Source organism: Lepisosteus platostomus, chromosome 8 (assembly GCF_059453375.1).
Source record: "Lepisosteus platostomus isolate fLepPlt1 chromosome 8, fLepPlt1.hap1, whole genome shotgun sequence".
Taxonomy (NCBI): domain Eukaryota; kingdom Metazoa; phylum Chordata; class Actinopteri; order Semionotiformes; family Lepisosteidae; genus Lepisosteus; species Lepisosteus platostomus.
The window spans coordinates 52,769,693-52,796,348 of NC_142618.1; the positions used below are offsets into that span (position 1 = coordinate 52,769,693).

Genomic DNA, 26,656 nt, shown 5'->3' on the forward strand with positions numbered 1-26,656 from the left:
GAGCTACATACTGATAAATGACTTCTGTATTGATCTCCGACAGCCCGTGCTCAGGCAATTGATTCTCCTGGCAATGACTCTCTCCTTGCCCTCACCTCTCCAGCAGTAGTGTGGGAGTTGATGGTGATCTTGCAGGAGCCTCCTCCATGGCAGTACACAGTGGTCGTCATTTCCTGCCTGCTGATGATAGCTTTTATTTCCTCCTGGGATGGCACAAACTCCCGCGTCTTGGTCTTTTTCAGAGACTCGTAAGTGAAGGCTGCATACTTTTCCATGTCTGTCCCCGGGAAGAGCTCCCGAGTCCTGTCAAGTAACAATCGATATTCTGTTGTTGAACAAATTCCTAATCTACTGTATGTGGTTGATGCAAACTCTTTCATGGGATTCTTGGATGAATTTGTGTACAATCCATTGGCACCTTCTTTTTATCATCTTCTTCTGTTCTATACATTTTATGGAAAAATTAAACTGGCAAAACACTCGAAGTCTAAATGATTTTTCTCAACAGAATATTGTCGACCCATCTGGGGCTCTGAAAAACACCCCTACCAACTCTTTAAAAGACAGCGAATTTCCAGAACATAATGTGCTGACATGTCAATATCTGAAGCAAAGCATCTTCAGTTGCACGACGGCTTAGTTTGCAACAAGCGTCTTTTTTTTTTTTAAACATCCCCATTCATCTTCACCAGATTCTCCCGGGACGCCCCCTACCTCTTAAGGTGGAACTTGAGGTACTTGAGGATGCCCCGCGAGGGGGTAAAGGTGCAGCTCATGCAGGCCAGGATGTGCCAGGCGCGCAGGTTGCCCACGCCCCCAGGCTGGGGCGGCCGGGTGGTCTGCTTGATCAGCTGGCAGTACAGCTCGTCCCGGAGGGGCCGCAGGTCGTGGCCGGTCTGCAGGATGCCCTGAGTGATGGGGATGGGGTCTCCAGCCGACTCCAGGTGCTGCAGGGAGTTGAAGACTTTGACAGCCTCGTCCTGGAGCGTGGTGTAGCCCTTGTCTTGCAGCACTGCGGAGGGATCATTTGGGAAGAGGTCAGATGTGGGTGCCTCTGCAGATTAACACTTTTGTCCACCACCCAGGCAGCTGCACTTCATCCCTATCCTCCATGTTTCTAGACATGTATTAAGTAATACATAAGTACATACAGATGCACAAGATACTGCCACCCGTAATCTGAACCACAGCTGTTCACGAATTCACTTTGTTAAATGTTGATCGCTTAAACTATAATCATCTGTTGATTACATACAGTACTGCAACACAGTACAGTACCTTTGAAGATTGATGTACCCTATTGAACCGTAGTAAAGAGTAGTCCAGATAAATTAGCTCAGTTCAGAAGTGGGTGTTAATACTTTCTGTACATCGGGAGAGTCACAGACAAAAGTATACAGTAGGTGGGGTGCCGGGAAAAGTAGTTCCACTCCTTGATCCAACAGACAACAGAGTTACAAAGCTAGATTTTTATGATATTATTGCGAATACAGTAATCAATAAAATAAGAAGCAAAGGCTCTAATGGCTCCTTACAATATGAGTTTGCCTTCTCTATGAATTTGATTGTAATATTGTGAGGCATTTGTGTATATAGACTTTATCTTCAAAATAAGTTTTTCATGAGGAATTCAAAAACACCAGACAGAGAAAGCACCGATAACACCACTGTAACTTGTTTTCCACTGTTGTTTGAGAAGGGACTCACAGTTTAAGCTGATGTCCCCATACGGGAGTGGCAGGAGTGGTGAGTGGAGAGGATGGTGAGTGTAGCGGAGGATGGGGTTCCTCTTGTATATCTGCTCAACTACATCCGCATTCAAGCAGTTCTCCTGAAAGAAGGAAACATAGGGTGACCGTCAACAGAGTGCGCATGGAGCCAGGGCTTAAAAATTCACAGGACAGATTCCAAATGTTCTTTTTTCCTACAGACGCAAATTCTGCAACCCTGTACTGGAAGGCAGGTTTGAGTGTTTCATGGTTCCGAATGTAGGAGAAGACTATTTACAATGCAAACACCTTAATTATGAAAATACGTTTGAATCCTCTCTTTTTCAAATCTTTACCATTCATTTAGGTTTTTTAGGGAAATTATGTACAGAAACCCGCACTTTCTCAGACCTATTTAAAATCTTGGTGACGAAATAAATTAACTGATAGTGTAGAGACATTTCACAAATTTTGAATTAAGCGCAAAATCGCGAACTTTGTGAAAGAAACAGAAGATGCCATGCTGTAGCAAACCCCTGGTCTCGCCACAGACGAGAGAGAGAGTTCCCACAAATTGTGACGTGATGTGGCCCTTCCTGCTCACTAGTCACTGTAATGACTAATGTGATGTATGAGCGAATAAGTACAGATTGTGCAGCAGATATTTCACAACAGTTTCCAACGTGATCCGCATGCACACTTAACAAGTAAGCCTTGAGGTTGAGAGCAATATTTCTATTAGATTTAAAAAGGTGTCTTTGCAAGCATGCTTGTTTACAATGTAACAGTTCTGTTTCACCTCACCAGAAGCTGAGTTGAGAATATGGCGCAGCGCATACCTGGAAATTGTGTCTATTTCGTGATGTAAATTAGAGGTTTTACAAGTCACTGCGTACATTTTACTTTCCACTGTGTGGTTTGAAATGCACTCATCAGTGCTGATTCTTTCTAATCCCGAAATATAAAAAGAGCATTGCAGTTCCCCTTTAAATGAAACACTGCCTGCCAACATTTGCATTTTACTGCCTGGATACAAATGTACTTCACAGGGCAACACATTGAAGACCATGAAGAATGAATGACTGCTCCAAGAAAAATGCAGTATACTTAATACTTTTTAGGAATGTGTGACGTAACAGGGAAAAAAATTGACAAAGGACACATTGTCATGATAAAAGTACACATGCTGTTTCTTATGACTATAGCACACCAAGATACAGTATCGCCCTTCAAGTGAAGACTTCCATGTCCTGTTCTCAGACTGATTCCTCACCTTTATGTCTTGAATGAGCTGCTGTGTAGGAGTATCAATGGGAGCTTTGGTATCGATGACATTCTGGATAGTGCTGGACCAGCGCGTAGCCTCATTCAGAAGTTTGGTGTACAGACGATAGCAGTGCTTACGGCCGTACACCATCACATTCCAATAGCCTGAGCAACAAGCGGAAATGGGGGAACAGAAGGATGTTTCATTTACACAGCAGTTCTGGTTTTTAAAGTAAAGTAATGTCCTTTAGTATAAATAAACAGTCCTGTGTTCTCATGAGGAAAAAAATCATAATGGTTTCTCTAATTAATCTCAGGTTTCTGGTCCCTAACCCCAAAGTGTATTGGGGACCTCCCTGTATATCCTTTCTACAAAGAAAACAGCAAATCTTAGTTGGCTAGGTGGGAAAATGCTTCTTCACAGAGATTTTTGGTAACATGCCCTGAATATTTACACATTCATGTGAAATCTCTAGCCTATATGCAGCTTTACTAAGGATCTTGTAATTGGTTGCTTTGAGACACACACACACAAAAAAAACTATGCTAAAGATTTCCTGATAGTCCTCAAAATTAAGGGTACTGTATATTGTCTGCATTAAAAACTGACAGATTTGAAAATCACAAACTACTGTATCTCTCTCTCTGTTTTTCAAAGTTTTTTGATTCACTAGCATTTTCAGGACAACTACAGTAAGCGAGGACAAGAGAATCCAGTCTGAGGTTCTCCTTACATACTGTGGTAAAGACGCACACATGTTAAGCAGATCTCTTTCACAAACCTGTTTCTTTGAAGACCTTTTCATCGGGTGGGACCACAGAGCAGAGGCTGTTAAGAACCAGGGTTCCTAGCTTTACTGCGTTTCTCTCCGAGCTCTTGTAGTAGTCCAGAGAATTGTGTGTCAGCAGAAACCAACGTTTTTTTAGTTTCAGTGAGGCCTTTGTACTGTTCTTCATCTCCTTGTGGAGCCATCCTGTGGAAAAAACGCACACGCGTGTGAGCCTAGCCAGAAAACCCCCCAGCATTTAAGTGTAACCTTTCCTGAGAGCATACAGGAAAGGGACATTTATTAATAGAGGACACTAATACTACCAATGTATTTTACCAATGCAAAACAATACTTTATTAGATTCCTTTTTTTTTAAGAAGCATAAATGAGCAGTGTGACAGGGACAGTCAGACCTTAAAATGTTCATTATTATGATTATAAATGTTGAAACTTTATGCAAAAATCCATCAGACTAGTAAATAGCAAACTATTCTGTATTGCAAGTTAGCCACGTCCTCTAAGGGAACACAGTTCTTTGAAAAATGTAAATGAAATTTTCAAACCTCAATACCACACTCTTGAAAGCTAAACATTTTTAGAGATTTTAGAGAAGTGTGACAAAAGGATGGACCAGGCTGAAAAAGCAGCGTAGGCTCCATGCTCTCCTGCCGGTCAGCTGCGAGCAGCGTCTGTGCCGCCTCACCTCTCACGATGAACTCCTGCCCCTCCACTCTCGTGTCTCCTTTCGACCGCTGCAGCAACGTTATCCAGTGGTGCATCTCCTCCGGCGTGTCCGCATTGCAGTGCAGGACGCGGTTGGCGGTGATGATCACAAACGAGTTTGGCCTGGACGAAGACAACCGAGGGAGAATTGAAGAAGAGCCCCTGGAAACAGCCCTCAGCCCCAGCGATCACCCATTCAGACAAATCTACGGAGCTGGTCAAAGCTGGTCTCACAAAGAGACTGAACAGCTCTTTGTCATATACTGTGTCTGAACACAGTGAATTCCAGCAGTGAATTCCCTCATACTAGGGGTTTCACAGTTAATGGTTCCCTTACATCCTGTTTCTGGAGGTTGGCTGTGAGCTGTGGGATGGCAGCTGAGTAGGGGATGTGTTTATTTAGTGTTAAAAAAGGAAAAGGGCATTTTAAACATCCCAGCACTTTTGGGATCTGCCCTTTCTATGCTTTCTTAAGTTTAGAAAAGAACGTTCTTCTATAACAATAAGAAATGTTTTTTAGAAATTACTTTTTAATCCTTGGGTTGTGAAGAAACTAAAGGAAATGACTTATGTTAATGCATCAGTAAATATCTGCTTGCTTTGAAATAGTAAGGTTTAGAAATGTGAGAGAAACCTACACTTAGAGCTACTGTAGACAGTGCAAAACATTATAACAAGTAATGAGTTTTGCATTTGAATAGACAGAAAGTTTCTCACTCGATAAGTATCTAGTAAGAAAAATGGTCACTGTTAAAACAATCCTAAGTAATAAACAAAACAAATATGCTTGACTAAAGACAGACAATGGCGACAATTAGATGCTAATCCTTACCTCTCAGGATTGTCAGAAGCACACACTGAATCAATAAGTCCTACATCAAGGGTTCCCTAAACAAAAGCAGCAACAAGTAATTACCACATTAGTGCCTAACATAACATTTCACCACAATTTTGTTACTCAAGAGACTGTGAAGAGTAAAAATAATCCTTCACAGAGCAAAATGCTGCGACAAAGCACTGTCAAAATCTGCCTAGATTTGCACTGGCATAGTAGTGCTCCTTTAACAGTGGTGAAGTGACTCACCGGGAGGAATTTAGAGTATTCTTACAAAACCCAAGTGAGGCCATGAACCAGCAAGAGTGATTCAGCCAGCCGAGAACAATCAACATTGTTTTGCACTTCAGTCCCTTTCTATCTGAAGGATATTGTCTCTTTCAAGCCAACAGCAGACCTACCACTGCATTCTGGGGGTTGGCCTGCTCGTCATGCATTTCCCGGATCTCCTGCTCTGTCGAGCCATGGACCTGACTCAGGACGCTGAACCACTGACTGCAAAGCACAAGAATGGGAGAAGAGGCGACGGTAAGGCCAGAGCACATCTGCGTCATGGGGAGGGGGTGGCGTTCACACCAAGCAGCGATTTGATTGAGTATTCTGGTCACTGCCTTATGTTCTATGTTTACTCTGCACAGATGCAAGCACAGGCTTTTCACAACAGGGGCTCATAAGCAAACATGTCTGCAATGTGACAAAAGCCCCTTTAGATGACTGCAATGAGGGGAGCAGAAGCTCAACGTGGCTTGGAAGCCCATGCACAGTGTGTACAGACCTCTGCACATTCACAGTAATATCCTATGCATGTATCCCATTCCCTTCCTTGAAAAGAGTTATGATAAGAAACAGGTATTCTCCCTAAGTGGTGTGCTAGAATTTGTTCAGCTTCCAAGTGCAGTGAAATGTCACGTTCTCTTTAATATTCTGAGTTTTCCTCTTGTTTTAGTCTGCTGTCGGCATCAACCTCTCACCAGCCAAGGAGTGATATGAATTGCTGTCCAGTGCAATTATCCTTGTTATATCCTAAGAGAAAGCCATTCAGTGTGTCTGATGGCTTTGTACAAACAACATTATGGCCATGCTTTCATCCTGCTTTTGTTCAACTTCAAACACAAATACCTCTCTCATTCACAGAGCTAAGCCCCTGGTGCTATCTGAAACCGGAACACGTTTGTCTAGGTGGAATATCTCTCGAAACAAAATCCATGATGTGAAAATTTATTGTAAAGTTTGCAAAACACAGTCTGGGAAATGACACAGCAAACTGCACTGTGCATATTGTTGCCTCTTAATTATGTTAAATTAGAGTATTTCAAATATTTTAACATTGTTGTTGAAAACAGACTGATACTAAAACCATTAGCACTAGTAAAATGTAATTAGCTACATTCAGTTTGAAAACCCCCCGCAATCATATAACACTGAACTTCAACACAATTTAAAATCTGTGCATAGCTCTAACAACGTCAACTGCATATTAAGCTGCTCTAATGTGTATCTTAGAAATTTTGAATTTAGGAAATGTACAGGATGTATTACATGTCTAGATATCACTTTTAAAAAGAGGAAATAATAGTAATACACTCTTATTAAAACATAGGATATAAAAACAATTCAGTTTCAATTCAGTCTTGTGTACTCACAAGACACATATGATCAAATCCATATTATGAGACTGTTTGGTAATAAATACAACCAGTGAAAAATCTGGTTTAATTCCCTGATTGCTGAAATTCGATCAAATGAAAATATTTCATATACCATCTGGGAAACATAGGCTTATAAAGGGCTATAAAGTGAAGCTTCATTCAGCTGAAGAATAATGCAAGCCCAGTTAGAATTATTTATTTCTTATTTGACACTGTCAGCAAAAATGACATCCCATCTTTCCTGTGTGTTTTAATGAACAGGCTCTGTTGTCACTGACAACACAGTGAACGCTCAACCAGACTGAAATCAACTGACAACTGGACAGCATGATTCCCTAATGGTGCGGAGTTCACAGAAAATGGTTGCACGGAAGCAGATGCAGAGTAACATCAATTCAGTTGTGAAAACAACACATCCAAATAGCTACTACCACCAAGAAGATGAATGCTTTGAGATAGGCACTCTGAATTAGACTGGATTGGATATTTTTGAAGAAGAAAACATTTTCACAGGCAAATAAAACTAAAAAAATAGAAAACACGGAAAAATAACCTCAAAATATGAGATTTTTACAGTATATTTTCTGAGGATCACTTATTTATATTTTAAAAATAAATACTGTATTTTAAATGGCAACTACATTTTGATTTCTTTCTGACAAAGGTGTTGGGTTTTCCCCATGTGTCTTGTTTAAGTGGTGCACAGAAGATACTAGAGTAAAACAGTGGTTACTGCATCTTTGATTGTGTACAAATAAAAAGTAACCTGGTGTTAGAACATGGAAACAATAGACAACCACCCATGAGAAAACCATGCTCTATTTCAGTACTAAAAAGCTTAGCTTACTGTACATGCAAGGTTTACACACTTTGATGAAGTACCAACATCCAATGGAGAGCACAGGCACGGAGAGGAGATTAAATCAATAGCCTTATAGCCTTACACTTTTCCACAACAAGTTGGCTGAACAATTTCGTTGCAAAGGAAGACTGGAAAACATTAGTAGCAGCACAAAAGTGAAGACTGTCTGATCATGTCTTTATGTGTAACACCAGAACAATTCTACTTGCCTCGCGTCTTCAGCAGATTCAGCAATGAGGTGATAGGTGCGCTCCGGCATAACCACATCTATTCCATTCTCCTTTCCGGTGTTATCAATAATTTCCCTGAATTATAAATAGAAAACAATCTCGGTGGTTGGCTTTTACGATGAATCACAATGTGTAAATGTCTCAGTGAAACACAGTGATTAAACAATTCTGTAGGCCATATGTGTTGCTCTTTCCAAACGGGTGTGATTTCAGTCTAGCTGTGTTTACAAAACAGCACTGACGCTGCACACAAGATTACCAGATCCACACCTCCACGCTCGAGGCTTGTGTCTCTTTGTAAATGTAAACATTTCAAAACTCCATTAAATTCTTTCCAAAACATCAGACTTGAGGTAACACAATGACAGCAATCCTTTCTTCCCTAAAGCGGCATTGAGTTTTATAAAATGAACTGTAGTAATGAGCTTTTAAAGGAAGTTGTGGGTGGTGTGCTGGGGGAAAAGGCTCTAATTTAAAGACCAGAAATGCTGCTCTAGAACCAATCCAATCAATTTTCTGTTTTGTAATGACAGGGGGGCGGGCGAAAGGAGCCGCCGGCGCTGGACTGGAGCCCTTACTTGGCAGAGCGCACGTCGAGCGTGCCCTTGAGCTTCTCCTCGCCGTCGCTGTCGAAGTACATGAGCTTGCTCTGGCGCAGCACGAACCAGCGCCGCTTCCAGTTGCGGCGCGAGAGGGTGGAGGAGCCGCCCCCCTTCTTGTGCAGCCAGCCCTGCTTCAGCGCCTCCTGCTTGGAGCGGAACCACAGGAAGGTCTCGTCCTTCAGCACACACCAGCGCCGCTTCCACGTGTTCATCAGGCCACCTGCGCGGGGGGCGGCGACAACAGGCTCAGTGCGGCGCACGAACCGAAAGGAGGTATATCCCTCCCAGCCCGCTAACACGCCGGATAACCCCAACTTAAACATTGGAAACTGCAGGCTAAAAATGAAGAGGAGGATATTTTGTTTTGCTAGGATCACCATATCAGAGGTCATGATTAAAACCACATGCCAAAAGGAGAACGGGGGGGGGTTCCAAGGCCCCTCCTTCTCAGTTACAGGTATAAGCATGACTGCTTTCCTGGTGTCCTTCGGAAAACTGGCCTGCGATGTGGCAACAGTCTGGGAAAAGGTTGAAGCTATTAAAACAAGCCTGGTAGTGCAAGGCATCAAAGGCCTTGGTCTTTTTTGTCTGTGGTAGAACGTAATATGCTTACAAATGGCTGTATATCACTTGTGTTGTATTTCCCCCTCCCCCCAGTTCATGAGTTTTCAAGCTAAGTGCTATTCCTAACACAACAGCTTGTGACTGGTAGAGCCAGGAAATGTGACTTCTTATTTCTGTTTGCTAAAGCAAAGTGGTGAGACGCTAATTCTTCCCCTCTGTCACTTCCTCTAACTGGGACTGTAGGAGTTCGGGGGGAGAAGTGCCATATGTGCCTGATGAGCTCACCAAAACAATCATGGCCGCCTCGTGTTTGTAACCTTTTTTTACATTCTAATAGTTCAAGAGTCCACTGACAAAAGGATAGACAAGAATATAAAAAAGTACAGAGTACTCCCCGAGGCCATATATTCGAATACAATATTCGTAATGGCAAGGCACTGTCGGCTGAACAATACCATCGCAGAACACCTCTGTCAGTACAAGGTCACATTTACCTACAGGTACAAAGCTGCCCTTTTGCTTGTTTACAGTTTTTATTACAGCTTCTGCATTGCCACCTAGTGGTAAATGTCAGGGGAAGTCATTTAATTCTACTGCGGCAAACCCTTTGTTTTTGTTCCTGGGACTGGGAAGATGAAAGAGAGCAGCTACTTACACAATCCTACCATTGGTTTTATCTCTTGTTTTTGTCAGTAACATATACATTTTGAAAAGACATTTGTTATGACCTGTTGTCCACTCTTATACAAACATTAAATAAACATTTCCACAGACATGGGCCACTTCTTAAGAGCCCCTCAGCCTTAGACACTAACAACACCATTTCGCTGCAAAATCCACACAGTGCTTGAATTCAGTGCTCCAGGACATAATGTATTTGAAAGAGAAAATGTGTGCCTGCCTAGCAATAAAAAGTGTCTGAAAGCAAATAAACGCAGCACTTAATCCTTAATCTTACAGATCTAATTAGCTTCATGTGAACTAATGGACTAATCATACTCAACATTACTTTGCCAGACATAACAGAGCAGCAATCAACAAACAGAATTGGGGTTCCTGAGTGGTAATTTGTCCTGACTTAACACTAAGAGTGTTTTAAACATTAATGATCTATCTCTATCTGTTTCACATTGTCTGTTTTCTTATTTATCTCAACACAGATATTTCATTTTTGTAATGTGTAGTTCAGCACTTTCAGTTTTAGGTTGCAGGCTGCAAACAAGAGATGAAGAACGACTGCCTTCCTGATTAAGGAGTTCCTTGAAACCACGCTCTGTGAGCTTTGAATGCTGTTAAATGTCAGGAGATTCGGTGCATATTGTGCAGCATCCTGTGACAAATGCCACAGTGCAAGTTGTGTTAATAAAATCATTTTGCCATTTTATTCCTGAAATGTACTTTAAATTTGTTAACTTTAGAATTTCTGAACTCTAAATTTAGAAATGTATTTCTAAACTTGAAAACACAAAATATTCTGTAATATTACAAGCAACACCAAAGACGAACAAATTCAAGTACGTTTGAATTTGGGGATGTAAGAATTATTGTAACAGCATTTCAGTTGCAAAACTGATAAAACTTTGGTCAAAGGAAGATTTATTTTAATCTGTCAACAGATTATAAGAAGGGTGCACAGGCCTCCTACTTGGTTGATTCAGGACCTAATTTTTTGTCACATTTAATAACTTATCTGTCCAATATTAAGCCTCCAGGTCTTTGAATATACAGTAAGCAGTTACAAAAGTGGGGAAAAAAGATCCCAGATCACACGAAGAAAGGATATAATTTGAATTGTGATTATTACTGTTGCTGTGATTCTGACTTAAATACCCCCTGTCAATAGGCTTCTCTAGGCCACCCAGGGGCTGGGTTTACCTTTGATATAGAGGAAGCTGTGAAAATAGGGCAGGGTGACACAGCTGTAGACAGAGTCTCGCCGGTAAGAGAGCTCATCGTCTGTGTCAAACCTGTCAAAGTCGTCCTCGCTGTCTTCATACTGAGAAAGAGAACACAAACACTACAGTCATCAGCCCTCAGGGAAAAATCGAATCCAGTTACGGTGCTGTCTGTGAACGCTACTGATTCAGAGAACTTAATAAAACAAAGTACTAAAATGGAATGAAAATAACCTTGATGGATGGACAGGTTAAATGTCTCTTTGGATCAATTTTGCAAGATTAACAATTAGTACATGTAAACTAATACACGTGTTTTTAAACTGTGTGTTGGTCAGCATGTTCATAACAATTAAATGAATTTATTTTTACATTTTAAATTCTTTTACACTTTACACTTGATTTTTTCTTAAATTAAAAGTTATAACATTTGCGGGGCATGACAGGTATATGTTATGTGCCCTGTTTAGAAATGTACAAAGTAACAATGACTGTCTTTCTGTATGTGAGGTCTCTTGTCTTCCAATGACCTACAGTACGAGTTGACAGTGTTCTATTACATTACTACAAAGAAGTTTGATTATGGGTTGTAACTTGCCTTGGATAAAGGCTTTAGTCGAAAGAGTTGCATAGCAATGCCATAGCTCTGCTAACATCATAGAATCTGATGTTAAAGTCAAGCGTTACTCACCGAGGACTGGGCTCCCTCCGAGCTGAAGCGATATGCTCCGGAACTGTTGTAGGTGCCCACAGAGCAGCGGTAATCTGAGGACCACTGCCCGCTGTGGGGGTTGGAAAAAGCCACGCTGCTGCCCGACACAATGGCCCCCTCATCGTAGTCATCCTGATCGTAATCGGAGTCCTCGTTGGGCGGGATGAGCTCCACGGAGTCCTGCGCCATGAGACCCAGGTTCTCGGGCATGCAGTAGGCCGAGTCCCCGCTGTTGGAGCTGCTCTGGCAGCCTGGGGCCGCGGGCAGCGCCAGGGCGTCGGCGGCGCCGGAGATGGTGGGGACCACCGTGTCGTTCATGTAAGGGTCCTCCTCGGAGGAGTCGTCGCTGGTCCGGATGCCACTGGTGCGCACGTCGGAGTGGCCGTGCTCGCTGGGGTTGGGCGAGTCCTTGAAGGCGTCGTCGTCGGCTCCGAAGCCCTCGTCCACTTCCTCCTCCCCCTCCCCCTCCTCCTCCTCCCTGGGGTAGGGCTGGCTGAAGTTGAAGCTGGGCTTCCCGCTCACGCCGCCCCCTCCCCCGCCCGCCGAGAGGGAGCTCTCTATGTCGCGCACGCACTCGTCGATCTCGTCGAAGTTCAGGGACGCCAGGAACTCCTGGGCCGCCCGGCAGGCCTCGTCCTCCAGCCGCCGCAGCTCCTCGTCCCGCAGGAGCTGCAGCCGCAGGAGGGAGGCCTGGGTCAGGGACAGCTCCTGCTGCTCCTTCTTCCGCTGCAGCTCCTGGATCTCCCTCTCCAGCCGGAGGATCTCCTCCACCTGCGTGCTGTCCGGGCACCTCTGTTCCCTCGCCCCGGCCCCCTTGGCTCTTGCCCGCTCCTCCTCCTCCTCCGCGCGACGTGATGCCTCGGCCTGCGCGCGGGAACACACCGCCATTATCCGACACAGTAGACGCACAGGAAGGCGCGCGGCGGAAAACGGTAACAAATCAACGAAAGTAGATAACTGTCTGATCATTTTCAGATGATTTTGTGAGAAAAGGGAGCAAGGTGCCGTTAACCATAGCAATGTTTTACCACAAAATGGAGATGTCGTGAAAGATCGAGCAAAAAGATTAAAGTGCGACACTTAATATGTGTTATAATTTTTCTTGCAATGACTAAGAAAATCAAATTCACTGCAAACAGCATATACATTTATTGAATCAGAGAATCCAGAAAGTGTTTGCTCAACTGCTGCAAATTAAATGATAGGAACAGAAAGACTAAAAGTCGATAACACGGTCCCTGCTTTCTGCTGCAGCCAGTGCAATTTCTTCAAACCACTTTCTGTACTGTCTCAGTAACTAATTTAAGTAGCCCTTCATGACTAATTATCATTAAATGTCACTAAACTTCACAAACGCTTCTCCAAAGGCCACAATGAGTAAACTGCAGAAAAAGAAATGCGAGCATGTTGCATGTTTCACTGGCTGATTCGTAACTCATACGGGAAAAAAAACCAACTAACCGACAAATTCTGCACCTGCAATAATTGTAAGGTACTGGAAGAAGAGATTCATTTTCCAGAAATGAAACACTATTTCCTTCACATTCACTTAGAATTTATTGCACAATCTATACTGTTTTTCACAGGTGGCACTGCCTAAATCTTAAGACTGCACTGGGCAGGTTTTTTTTTAAAGAACACTTTGTAAACTCAAATATTACAAGACAAGCCTGTCTGAAAATGATTTGTGATTTTCTCATCTCTCTTCTGATGTCCTTTACAAAAAGACTTAAAATATGAACAGTACTCGATGCAAGTCATGATATTTAATTCTTCTAGGGGGGTGTACATTTTGTATGATAAAGTGTATTTTAAAGAATACTTTAAAACTCTCCTATTGTATTTTCATAGGAAACTTTACCAAACTCCATAAACACTAAGAAGAATGTCAAGCCATTTAATTGCTTTTGTCATCATGAAAGACAATTCTTTGTGAAAGAAATTATTGCACTGTTCATAAATAACATATTCTGGAAGTCTGCTTAACATTTAAGGCCATTGTATGAATCTGTCAAATCTCTGCAATATGAGTAAATAAATGACAGAGCTCAATTATGTCACATTCTTCACCTCGTGAAGTCTAAATGATCAGAAACCAGAGAGTAAAAGTGAATACATTTTTTTCCCATGTGCAAATGCATTTAAAACTGAGACAAGGAGGCTCATCTTTACTCAAAAGGTTGTGAGAGTACGCAACAGCCATGTTAACGAAGACCCTGGTTTCCTTGGTGAAATGGCTGGACGACACCCTTAGCTCAAATAACTACTACTGTTCGGTACTGTGTTCCAAACGGGCTAGAATGGCCAAATTGCTTCCTCTTGTTTGGAACCTTTCTTATGTTGTTATGACACTCACCTCCTGTGCAAGACGTTCAGCTTCCAGCCTTTGTCTCTCCCTAAAAGACAATAAGGCACAATAAGGTACTACAAGTGACATGTCAGAGCACCAAGGTATAAAATATTAAAACTGATCAATTCGGTGGAATGCCAAGCCAAGGATAATTTAGATTTCTCATGAGCAGGTGTTATGTAAAGCTTCTGTTCCCAAAAGATTCCCAGGACTTGAATATTCCTTAACAGGCTAAAGGCTGTTATCTCACACAGTCTTTCCTGTGCTGTGATCTCAAGAAACAAACATTTAACATCAAAAACAGAAACAGGAAAAGGACATGTGCCACGCCTTTACACAATACACAAAGAACAAAAAACAGCAGCAACGGCTTTAAATGTAATTTCAAAGACCTTCAAAATGCAATTGGTTAAAGAGACTCACAAAGCATGACACTGTCACTTGGACTGCCAAAAACATTTTGGGTGTTTTTAGATATCTCCTTGTCCACTTCAGTATTTTCTTTCAGAAAACAGAACAATCATAAAGAACCAGAACATGATCATATATTATGACCAAATCTTTCATTGCTGAGATGCACTTGGCAGCATTCCCTCCTGCATATTATTTTGATGTTTGCTTCAGATGATGAAATGCAGAAGCAAATAAACCCTTCTCATACCTATACTCAAGATAAATATGCAAAACTCCTCCTTCAAATAATCTACTAGCCAAAAATGTCACCTGCTAGAGAGTGGGAATGAAATTAAAGGGATAAAGCAGAGGTGTCATAGTATCAAAGCAGTTATTTATGAAAGGCAGAGAATGTTTAACAAATTATTATTTTGTACTTAATGCCTAAAGGATCACAGTCCTGGTGCTTTGGAAGTTATACAGCAGAACACACCAAAAGCAGCATCTTCATAAAGTTTAAACTTTAATTTTCTGACTTGCTACAATGTGAGAATTGTTTCAGGTTGATATTCCAGACATGCAGAGACACGTCGAGGTTATGTGGCAAGTATGCCAAGTTGTTTTTTGTCTGGCAATCGTTTCTACAGGTGTATCTGACAGTAGGAATGCGAGAAAAAAAAACTTGACAGTACAGTAACAGATCCTGTGTTGCAAACCAAGACAATTCCAACAGAAAACGGGGCAGGAGTTAACTCCTAGCTTCCTCCAAGGAATGGCTGGATGAGACTTCAAATCACTTAAACACTACCTGCAAGCAAACTAGCTAGAAGGGACGAATCGCCTCTTCTGGTCTGTAACCTTTCTTAATGTGCTTGTGCTCTAGCTATGCCTATTGCAATCTTCAGGTGTCTGTGTTGACATCTGTACACAGATTAGCAGTATTGCAGCTTTCATGCTACAAAGAAGTCCAGTTTTCATGCTGGCGATTTAAAAGCATGTTTTGATGTTTGTCAGTGATACCTCTCTTCTTCTTCCTCTCTCTGTCGCCTCTCCTCCTCCTCCCTTTTTCTCCTTTCCTCCAGCAGCCGATAGTAGGTCTTCCTGGCCAGGTGTCCCCTTGCTCGTGTCTGGAGGGTCAGCGCGGCCCAGCGGAGATGAAGGAACCTTCTCCTCCAGTAGAACGCACGGTAGTTTTTCTGGATGACCACAATGCACTGCAGCAGTCTCTGATACTGCTTCCTAAGGAACACGCAGAACAATTGTAAGGAAGTATTAAGCCTACCATACCTCATACCGATTATTTAGATACAACAGTCAATGCCCACATGTGATTTGAAGATTTAAAAGGTAAACATATATTTCCTGTGGAGATGTACAATGTGTAAAGCCCCTATAGCCACTGTTATGGAAATATAAAAAATAATACATTCATTGTCATTGTCATTGTCATTGTCATTAAAAGAATTCTCCTTATGTATAAGACTCAAGGAGTGGAGAAAATTAACCCATATTAGTTCTCAGAGAAAAAATAGACACAGACCTCTGCAAATCCAATGATCTCATAGAAATAATATCACATCTTGATGAAATAGAAGTCATGGAAGTGCATACTGTACACTTCTTTCAAATGAACTGTGGCTGTTCTTTGGAAGGGTATTCAGATCAGGGTAGTCTCTGGGTGGTATGATGGATAATTCTCTTCTTAATGATGGGCTTTACTGTTCTCAAAGGGAAAAGTAACCTTCTCCTGATCTCCCTTGGTCTTCATGGTCAATTTGTCTTATCAGTACACGGGTGGTGGCTTGAAATTCAGTGTCTCTCTGAGGGAGCTGACAGAGACAGACGCGCTGCCTCTAACGTCCGTTTAAAACACTTTGATTACATGCAAGCAGATTACACTCATTTTGTGACCTTTCCAACTATTCTTTTGCACCTGAACTGATCTGCATTACTGTACCAGGGGGGCTGAATACCCCAGCAATTGAGAATGTTCTTCTTTTAAAATCAGGTTTATTTATGTACTTTTATTTTAAGCTTCATCAGTTTGGTGTAAATTGTGAAGCTTTTTAAATATAACTTCCTACTTGAAAGTGTCATGACTGCAAGTTCACATGGCAAAAAAGTGGAAACACAGCGGAAGAGTGAATAATTTCGAAAGGCACTGTACATTCGCTGTGGTGACAGGAGTGAAAAAAACACATTTGACACTTTTTTATAGAAATAAAGCTAATACAAAAAAATGGTATAGAGTTCGGTACAACCAACCAAATGTAAAAATGGGCAGCCCATTTTATGAGACAGTTTACATTTATTTTTAAGAGTTATACCTGATTATGTTTTAATGCACACTATTTTATTGATTTTTGGAGACGGCTTACAACATTTCAGTTTGGGGCTTATTACCTAATATGTATGAGCTACACGTGGCCTGTAGCCTACTGGTTGAAAAACTGTGAGCAAGGGAAAAGAGTTTATAAAATAAGACTGGAAGGTTATTATAAGGCCTGGCCAGGTCTTGTCTTGAGCTGGAGCACGGCAGGCCCAGTTTAGGGGTGGCTATAACTCTTTACCATTAGCACATCATCGTGAAGCCTACACAAGAGGCATCTTAGATGAGGGTTCCCCAGCCCTAGCCCCGGACAACTGTTGTGTCCGCGGGTTTTCATCCCATTTCAGCTGTTAATGAGCTAAATGAGGTAGTTACAGGCGTTACTGGATCAATTTGCCAGCTTGTGTTGGCTCCTGAGGTTCTGCTGCTTTAAAGAGGCAGAGAAAACCTGCAGCTACACCGATCCTCCAGGACCAGAGCCAGAGTGAAATGTCACACGAACGCGCCAAGATTCAAGTGAAACTAAATAAAAGGGTGGGGATTTAGTTACAGCTAGTACTAGGGTTAAGTACTAGCAACTACTGTACCTATATATACAAGGTCTATACCTGCACAGAGCATTTACAGTTTGATACTGTGTTTTAGTGTGACTTTAAAGTTGTACTTAACCTACACACATACAAACCCTGAAATATAAGGCATAAAAAACGTCATGTCTAGTGACACACTTACTTTCAACGGGACTGAAAGTAAGAATCTTGTGAAAATCTATAATACTTTGGTCTTTTTGCAACCTCATATTATTATTAGTTTCTGTAATTTTTGTATCTTATATCATACTAAGAAGGTGTATTAATACTGTATATATCCTTATATTAGCTCGTCATTCTCAATGCAGGCTGGCACTGTTTGCTTGTTTTGTCTCATGCTTTTGGAGACGTCTGCTTATTAAACACAAGATGTTCCTGGGGCTCCTGCGCTAACCAAAGAGACAGAATTATGTAAATTGCTGCACTCTCAAATCATTCTTTGAAAGACTGAAACAAACAGAATGAATTCACCGAATAAATAATGCATGGCACCATCTCCACAAATCAAATCACTATTGTATTTCTGTCTCCTGGTTTTTGCTTGTTTTGTTATTGCATTCACTCCCTTCCTGTGCTTTCTTCGTCCTCACAATGTGTCCTCTAGTCACAAATCACATAAACTGTGCTTCATTAAACCTGCATCATGCCATAATAGCAATCTTGATTAGATTACTGCATGTGCTGGTTACATAAAGAGCTTGTTTCTAACAGAATCAGACAGCTGTCAGCAGGTCGGCAATACAATTTCAATTTACAGCACTGGTACAGATCAAGAAATGGTAATGGAGATTCTTAGGTGGATCTTTTGTTTCCTCTATTTACTGAATATATTTACAGTGCCTTGCGAAAGTATTCGGCCCCCTTGAACTTTTCAACCTTTTGCCACATTTCAGGCTTCAAACATAAAGATATAAATTTTTTATTTTATGTGAAGAATCACCAACAAGTGGGACACAATTGTGAAGTGGAACGAAATCTATTGGATTTTTGAAACTTTTTTAACTAATAAAAAAATGAAAAGTGGGGCGTGCAAAATTATTCGGCCCCCTTGCGTTAATACTTTGTAGAGCCACCTTTTGCTGCGATTACAGCTGCAAGTCGCTTGGGGTATGTCTCTATCAGTTTTGCACATCGAGAGACTGAAATTCTTGCCCATTCTTCCTTGCAAAACAGCTCGAGCTCAGTGAAGTTGGATGGAGAGCGTTTGTGAACAGCAGTTTTCAGCTCTTTCCACAGATTCTCGATTGGATTCAGGTCTGGACTTTGACTTGGCCATTCAAACACCTGGATACGTTTATTTGTGAACCATTCCTTTGTAGATTTTGCTGTATGTTTGGGATCATTGTCTTGTTGGAAGATAAATCTCCGTCCCAGTTTCAGGTCTTTTGCAGACTCCAACAGGTTTTCATCCAGAATGGTCCTGTATTTGGCTGCATCCATCTTCCCCTCAATTTTAACCATCTTCCCTGTCCCTGCTGAAGAAAAGCAGGCCCAAACCATGATGCTGCCATCACCATGTTTGACAGTGGGGATGGTGTGTTGAGGGTGATGAGCTGTGTTGCTTTTACGCCAAACATATCGTTTTGCATTGTGGCCAAAAAGTTCGATTTTGGTTTCATCTGACCAGAGCACCTTCTTCCACATGTTTGGGGTGTCTCCCAGGTGGCTTGTGGCAAACTTTAGACGAGACTTTTTATGGATATCTTTGAGAAATGGCTTTCTTCTTGCCACTCTTCCATAAAGGCCAGATTTGTGCAGTGTAAGACTGATTGTTGTCCTATGGACAGACTCTCCCACCTCAGCTGTAGTTCTCTGCAGTTCATCCAGAGTGCTCATGGGCCTCTTGGCTGCATCTCTGATCAGTCTTCTCCTTGTCTGAGCTGAAAGTTTAGAGGGACGGCCAGGTCTTGGTAGATTTGCAGTGGTCTGATACTCCTTCCATTTCAAGATGATCGCTTGCACAGTGCTCCTTGGGATGTTTGAAGCTTGGGAAATCTTTTTGTATCCAAATCCGGCTTTAAACTTCTCCACAACAGTATTACGGACCTGCCTGGTGTGTTCCTTGGTCTTCATGATGCTCTCTGCGCTTTCAACAGAACCTTGAGACTATCACAGAGCAGGTGCATTTATACAGAGACTTGATTACACACAGGTGGATTCTATTTATCACCATCAGTCATTTAGGACAACATTGGATCATTCAGAGATCCTCGCTGAACTTCTGGAGTGAATTTGCTGCACTGAAAGTAAAGGGGCCGAATAATTTTGCACGCCCCACTTTTCATTTTTTTATTAGTTAAAAAAGTTTCAAAAATCCAATAGATTTCGTTCCACTTCACAATTGTGTCCCACTTGTTGGTGATTCTTCACATAAAATAAAAAATTTATATCTTTATGTTTGAAGCCTGAAATGTGGCAAAAGGTTGAAAAGTTCAAGGGGGCCGAATACTTTCGCAAGGCACTGTACATATTTATTTTCCTTGTTCACTTTTGACCTGTGCTACTTTCAAAACTAATTAAAGACAATATTAGCAAATCATGTACATGTATTATTTTATACAGCTACACACGACAATGTGTAACAATGTTCTTTTAACCAAAGGATAAGCACTTTAAAAAAGTACATATGGCACTGTAAGCTACAGACTTTCGCTCTTATCGGTTTGATGTTATCATCAGAAACTTGGAATCAACAGACTGAAGCCTCAGACAGGAAATGACTATCAAACAATACCATCAATAGTGGGATAAAACTGTTGACTGGGCAATAAAAAAGACAACTAACATCATCAAGATGATGGCTCTGTGGCTAAGGATCTGCCCCTGTGGCTGGAAGATTGCCGGTCGCCAGAGGAATCCTACTCATTTGGGCCCCTGAGCAAGGCCCTTAACCCCAACTGCTCCAGGGGCACTATATAAAAGGCTGACCCTGTTCTCTGACCCCAGGCTTCTCTCCCTGTCTGTGTGTCTAACAGAGAGCAAGCTGGGGTATGCAAAAAGACAAATTCCAGTGATCTTATCTTATCAACATCTAACAAAAAAAAAGGAATGTTTCTCACCTCCCTATGCTTTGAGCTACATCCATCTAGTAAACAGTGATTTTTGACTCCTTTGGCTCCAATTGCTTTAGTTAAAACAAACATCATAAATGTATTTTTGTTGGTTTGCTTCACTTTATTCACCAGCAAATGTATATATTTATGATTTTGTTGGAAAATAATAATAAAAAAATCCCCAAACATCTTCCTTTTAGTCAGTGTAAAGGCCGCAAACACTGCTGCGGACACAGCGTTTGGCCACTCAAGCCTTCTCTCTGTGCCTCTCAAGTTCATTTCGCCCTCAGCTTTCCTCTAACATGAGCCTCCATTTTCATTGTGAAAATTCGACTGTGCTTCACCGGAGGCAGGGCTGCCTGAACCGGGTGCTAAGCCCTGGTGCACCCCATCTTCTCGTACCGTGCCACGTAGCCTACGATGTGTGCCTGGATGATCATGGCTGCCTTGTACACCTCCACCTCCCGCTGCTTTTCCAGCTTGTTCTCGAGTGACTCCCGGAGGAACACCTGCAGACAACAGATTAATAAGGAATAAGGATCCGTGCTGTAATCCGTATGGCTCTTTTAGCGAGGCTATCCAGACGAGACAAGCCAGTTTCTCGAGGTGCCACTCTTCACAGGACCTGGAAATTGCTTTCGAACGCATGAGACTGAAATAAAAAAATTAATGGGATATAAAGAACACGCACTCTCCTTGATTTTTAGAATTAGTGCTTTAGAGCATAAAAATGTAGCGATATATTTACAGTTTCATTACATTGGGTTTCAGAATTTAAGTTTTGAATACTCCAAATCAATCCAGTTAATCTAAGTCTGAACACAAACATTATGTATTCAATACTAAAAATCTGAAATCAACAAAATATATTATAACGTTATCAGACTATATCTGACATTTAGTTTTATTTAAACAAAACAAAGGTAGGGAATGTACATACAAAAAATGCTCAGGAAGAAGTACAGGTTTATTCCATGGGGAAAACAGACGTCACACACCCAAAGAAGGCTCCACAGCTGAAACGTTGTGTTTCCTTTCTTCTCTTTTCAGCATGGAATAAACCTTTACTTGTTCCTTCACAGCCTACGCATGCTGACACAGCTACCCACCCGAACTACAAAACATCCTCATGCTTTATGCACATTTTCTACTACCTACAAACAAATCTATACCTACTAACAAGTCAACAAATCAATAATCAATATATTGATTTACAACTCTTTTCCAAAAACCTCCAAATCTCTTCAGGTCATCACAGTGTTGTAAAATCAAAGGTTCTTCCTTCTGCTCAGGTAACAAGTTAAAAAATGGTTGAGGACTAATTTGATTTAACATACAGTATTATGGATTTTGATTTCCTTTTAAGATATTATTGCACCCCTATGGCTGCATAGCAATGCTGTTGTATTTGCAACCCTGATGTACCAGACACATAGCAGGTGGCCATTGATAGCAAACCCTCTTTTGCAGATGCAAGGGTTAAGCAGATTTTCTGTTGTACATGACCAGACGCAGGATTAATTTTCTGGTGTGGTGTAAGTGATAAATGACACAGCCTAAGGGATGTGATAAAACCAAAATTACTTTTTGGTGTATCTAGTCTAGGAAACCTGATAATAAATTAGTATGAAAATGTCATGGATATCTCTAGTTGCTGCAGATTTGACTTTTTTGACTTAACATCTTCACAGAAAACCTGTAACTCAAGAAGTACTTATCTTCCCACAAAAATTAATCATACCATATAAGCCACACTCTATTGTGAATATTTAAAATAGGAAAATTATATGTTTATGCACGTACACTTTAAAGAACCCTTGTGGGTTCTGAAAACTGAGCCATACATGGAAAAAATCAAAGATTTCAAAGTTCAATTGCTATATTGATCATTTCAATTTTCCCACTGTGGCGAATAAATAAAATCAAAGTTTTATAAAAGCTTGAACTTCTATGAAAGCTTGAAAATAGTTTTCCCAGAAGGCTTAGTTCTGAATTACATGAATTTGTATTAATGCACAGATGGGCATGCTTGAAAATTGACCTTTTAATTTCCACGAAATCACATCTATCTTATAATATGTGCAGACAATGGTTACCGCTTCTTTTCCAGAAGAGTTAATTTGAGAAAATGTACCCATTAATCTTGTTTTTTCAGGACTTCTTTTAAAGCCCCTTTCCCTCCAGTGATCTGAATGGAGTGCAATTGATTTAAACAGTATGGCCCTTGTTTGGCAAACCCCTCCTGCTGAGTCACATGGCCACGCTGTGTTGACACAGTGACATCTGTCACTTTCAATTAGAGTTTACTGGGACGTAACTTTTTTTTTTCTTTTCGTTACCTCCAATAATTTGTGTTAAAGCAACATAATGCCCTGTAGGGCTCACAAACTGTTCATCTCCACCACCATGTCTTAATGAAAGCTACAGATGCAATTATCTTGAACTAACATTATTCAAAACAAAACAGATTTCAGACACTGCCTCAGGTAGTACAGCCATGATAAATAACACCAGCTAATCTCATTTGCCACACTTCACAATTGGATGCAAGCATTAATTTAACAAATTAAATGATTACCGTGATATCTAAAATTGTAGATGATGGATAAGCATAAACAGCAACTAACCTTAAGAAGATTTTCCTTCTGTAGACATATTTCACTGTAAAGGCTCACCTATTTAAAAAAGGGACTTTCTCCAAAATAAACATCACAAAAATAGGTATTTCGTAATGTTTATATATTCCAATTTAATTAGGTGAATAGCTTAAAGTTTCCTCAAGCACTTACCTTAAAAGCATACAGTAACACTGTAATACCAAAGGCAGGTGTATAATTTGTTCAGTAGTCTTATCAGGGAGATTATAAAGAGCAATAAATATTTAGTACTGGGATCAGAAAAGCCACCAAGATGCAAATCCAAGAGCCACTTGTCCACTAATTGACAGATTTTTCTCACTCATTGAGGATGATGAGCAGGTACAGTAACTGTGGTAAACTCAATATGGTCATCCATATTCAAACAAAATCGCAGTAAAAAAAAAAGATGAAAAAACAAATCTAGATATAGATTAAACATAAAGCAAGAGGACTTTTCTCTTTAATGGATGATGTTGCTTGCTCTCCTTTTGATTAATTGTGAGATACATTTCTTACTCATTGAGACGGTGATACCATTATTTCAGGAGAAAGGACATATGTTAAACTAGCAACTCCAAAAGATCAACCAAGCCACACATCTGAATCCAGCCATTTGCTAGTGCTGCGCTTAAAACCCAGTACGAATGTGTCAACGCACAGTAAAAGCTCTGGGCAAAGAACCACTGTTGTTCAGCAGGGACCATTTGTTGGACTGTAACATTGCATTACCATACATTCACACACAAAATCGTACAAACAGGAAATGGGTACATGCTATAAAAGTAATATCAATTCAGGCTCAGGATCACATGCCCCAAGTTCAAAATAGAGGGATTTCTGTGCTGTAAAAAGTATTTTCCCGCCTTACCTTTGTTTTCCCAAGCTGCCACTCAGTCTTCGTGCTGTCATAAAGATGGAGGAGACAAGCACACTTCCCCTTCATGTCTTCGGGAAGAGTCACGTCCTTCATCAGTACTTTGTACCTATATTTAAGGACAGATTTCGGCTTACAGGTCTGCTCTCCATATTAAATTATCCTTTCACCCCATAGACTAAAACACCCTACATATATCTAATCATCTCTTAAATAACTGATGGAACTCATCTGAATTAAGAACTTCTTCAACTTCTGATTTTTGAGGCTATGGAAACCAAAGAAAAATGAAATCCAGTGCAACCACCAACTACATATATATATATTATAATATAAAATTATAAATACACTGTGAAGATTTTTATTGAGTAAAACGTGTTCCACGTTTTACAGAAGAAACACTGACTCATTATGGGGAAAAATGCTTCCAGATGTGGTCAGCAATAATTCTCAGCTTCAATACAAAAAATTCTAAAAAAGCTGTACAACAAACTGATTTGCTTGTTGACTAAATCTAGAGAAGAATCTTGGATTACACTCAAACAAAGATAAATTCTCCAAAGCTAATGTAAGGGCATTGGATGATTCTGTTTTACTATTATTTCCATTAATTGTATTTAAATTTCCCCTCAGGGGTCTCCTTGAGAGCTTATTGAGTTTAAGGGTCTTACATTAAACAGAAGAACATATTTGAGTTTGTTTGTAGAAGTTACCCATACATTTCATATACAAGGAGTGTTCTATTCCACCAGTTTTCCTCCCAAAGTCCAAAGGCATTCTGGCAGGCTAACTGGCCCCTTGGAAAAGTGGCCCTGGTGCGAGTCTGTGCGTGTCTGTGCCCTGCCGATGGAATGATGACCCGTTCAGGGTGAACCCTGCCTTGTGCCGGCAGAATTGGACGAAGCTGTTAGAAAATGGATGGATGTATCAGTCACCTGAAGTAGAAGTCCTGAAAGGGTCTCCTGACAGGGAACCCCGCTCGCCGAATCCTCACGGTCTCCAGCATTCCAGAATATCGCAGCTGGTTGAGGACCACCGGCTGGTCGAACCGCTCAGGCATCTACAGGGAGAAGTCAACACAACGTCAGGTACCGGAGACATGAATCTGAAGTTGATCGCCAGAGCCACGGGCAAACACCTGTCTCAGATTTCAGCACACAGAGCTCCCGCTTCGCCACCAGGCCATTCAAAAGGCCACGGCCACAAACACATTCACCCCACTAGAGAATACTTACAGCAGCACAGCTTGCTCAAGACCACAAAGCCAAACACCCCTATTAAAACGTATAAATAAAATACCTCAGTCAAATCCCCCACATTCATCAAATACTACCATTACTCTGGCAGTGGCAACCCGGACTTCAGATATGTCAAATGTTTCCGTCTTATCAGGATTCTTTTACTTGCTGTACAAAAGACATGTACTGTAGCAGTCCTTGAAAATGAAAATAACCAAACAAGAGAAGAACAGAGGCATTAGGATCTCTGCGCCTCTTTGTAGCAGCACAATGACATTTCCAAAAGGAATCATTCTTCCTCTGCCTGCCATACTGGGGGCCTCTAACCCCAGTGGGCGATGCACATAAAATCACAACCCATTTTTTTGTTAATTTCTTCCATTAAAGGTCAGTGCTGTCAATAACGCTTCCACATGTTGCCCTCAAGAAATTAACTTAGCACGCTCCATATATTGTAAAGGGTCTGAGCATCAGAGAGGGAAAAAAAGGGGGTCAGATATGAAATTTGCATAATTGTAATTTACATAATGACTTGATGATTCCCTCCACAAAGCGGTGTCAGGGAGCAGCTTTCTGAAAAGGTTGTAAATGCTCCATTTCTTTTATTCATATTTTGACTCCACTGTTATATGATCGTTCAGGCAAACAAAGAGGGTTTGACATTTGAATTGGGATAAGAAGGGACCTTTGTCTGGAGAAAGAAGTCATTCCCAGGAGAAAATCAACTCCTGCTGTCAGTCACTGTCATCACTTTGAGACCTTCAAAGCTGGAGTGAAGAGTCAGTTACAGCTCTCGCGAAAAGAATAAGTGCATGTTCCTTTCATGTAGAAATGGTTTTGTTCATTTTGGTTACAATAAGAACATGGATGAAATTATTATCACTTCAGCACTCTCGCTACAAATATGGCATACTGTAACACTTTATTAACAGCAGCCTCCGGTCATCCTTATAGAAACCATATACAGCTTTCTCAAAAATACAGATGAAGTGTCTGCTTTTGCTCAGGAGATCAAAGAGGTGTTAGTCTCAATGTCTTAGACAAACCAGCAAGATCCAAATATCGAAATAATTTAAAAGGATTGAAATATGGATTATCACAATAACTTTTTTAAGAAAAAGTTTGTAAATAGCTGAAACTAATTTATCTGTCTTAAGAAGTGAAAGTTGTAGTTTTCATGAATATTATTGCTGTTGTGAGACAAAAATGTTTCCAAATGAGTACTGCAGAGTAGGATCTTAAGGAACCTTCTTAAAACACATAAGTACACATGCATACTTGAATAATGAAGACCATGTTTGGAAAGACCTCTGCTCATAAGGTGCTCTGAAGAGGCAGAATAAAAGTCTGAAATCCAATTGAACACTCATATT

General features: G+C 41.0%; 1 protein-coding gene across 4 annotated transcripts in view; it reads right to left on the reverse strand.

Moving 5' to 3' along the window:
• Nucleotides 1-26,656, reverse strand: part of myo10 (myosin X) — a 137,072-nt gene that overhangs the window by 7,342 nt on the left and 103,074 nt on the right. For 3 of the 4 annotated variants that reach the window (XM_088643910.1, XM_088643909.1, XM_088643913.1), the window contains 17 exons: nucleotides 24,981-25,105; nucleotides 24,040-24,154; nucleotides 20,935-21,041; nucleotides 15,581-15,799; nucleotides 14,174-14,213; nucleotides 11,797-12,681; nucleotides 11,086-11,206; nucleotides 8,623-8,866; nucleotides 8,024-8,119; nucleotides 5,705-5,798; nucleotides 5,301-5,356; nucleotides 4,449-4,591; nucleotides 3,758-3,949; nucleotides 2,983-3,140; nucleotides 1,708-1,831; nucleotides 715-1,012; nucleotides 96-303 (listed from right to left, as the gene is read on the reverse strand). In XM_088643910.1, coding sequence (XP_088500036.1) covers nucleotides 96-303; nucleotides 715-1,012; nucleotides 1,708-1,831; nucleotides 2,983-3,140; nucleotides 3,758-3,949; nucleotides 4,449-4,591; nucleotides 5,301-5,356; nucleotides 5,705-5,798; nucleotides 8,024-8,119; nucleotides 8,623-8,866; nucleotides 11,086-11,206; nucleotides 11,797-12,681; nucleotides 14,174-14,213; nucleotides 15,581-15,799; nucleotides 20,935-21,041; nucleotides 24,040-24,154; nucleotides 24,981-25,105 — 3,225 coding nt within the window. Of the gene's footprint in view, nucleotides 1-95; nucleotides 304-714; nucleotides 1,013-1,707; nucleotides 1,832-2,982; nucleotides 3,141-3,757; nucleotides 3,950-4,448; nucleotides 4,592-5,300; nucleotides 5,357-5,704; nucleotides 5,799-8,019; nucleotides 8,120-8,622; nucleotides 8,867-11,085; nucleotides 11,207-11,796; nucleotides 12,682-14,173; nucleotides 14,214-15,580; nucleotides 15,800-20,934; nucleotides 21,042-24,039; nucleotides 24,155-24,980; nucleotides 25,106-26,656 lie in introns of all 4 variants that reach the window. The other variant, XM_088643911.1, reaches the window with a different exon arrangement.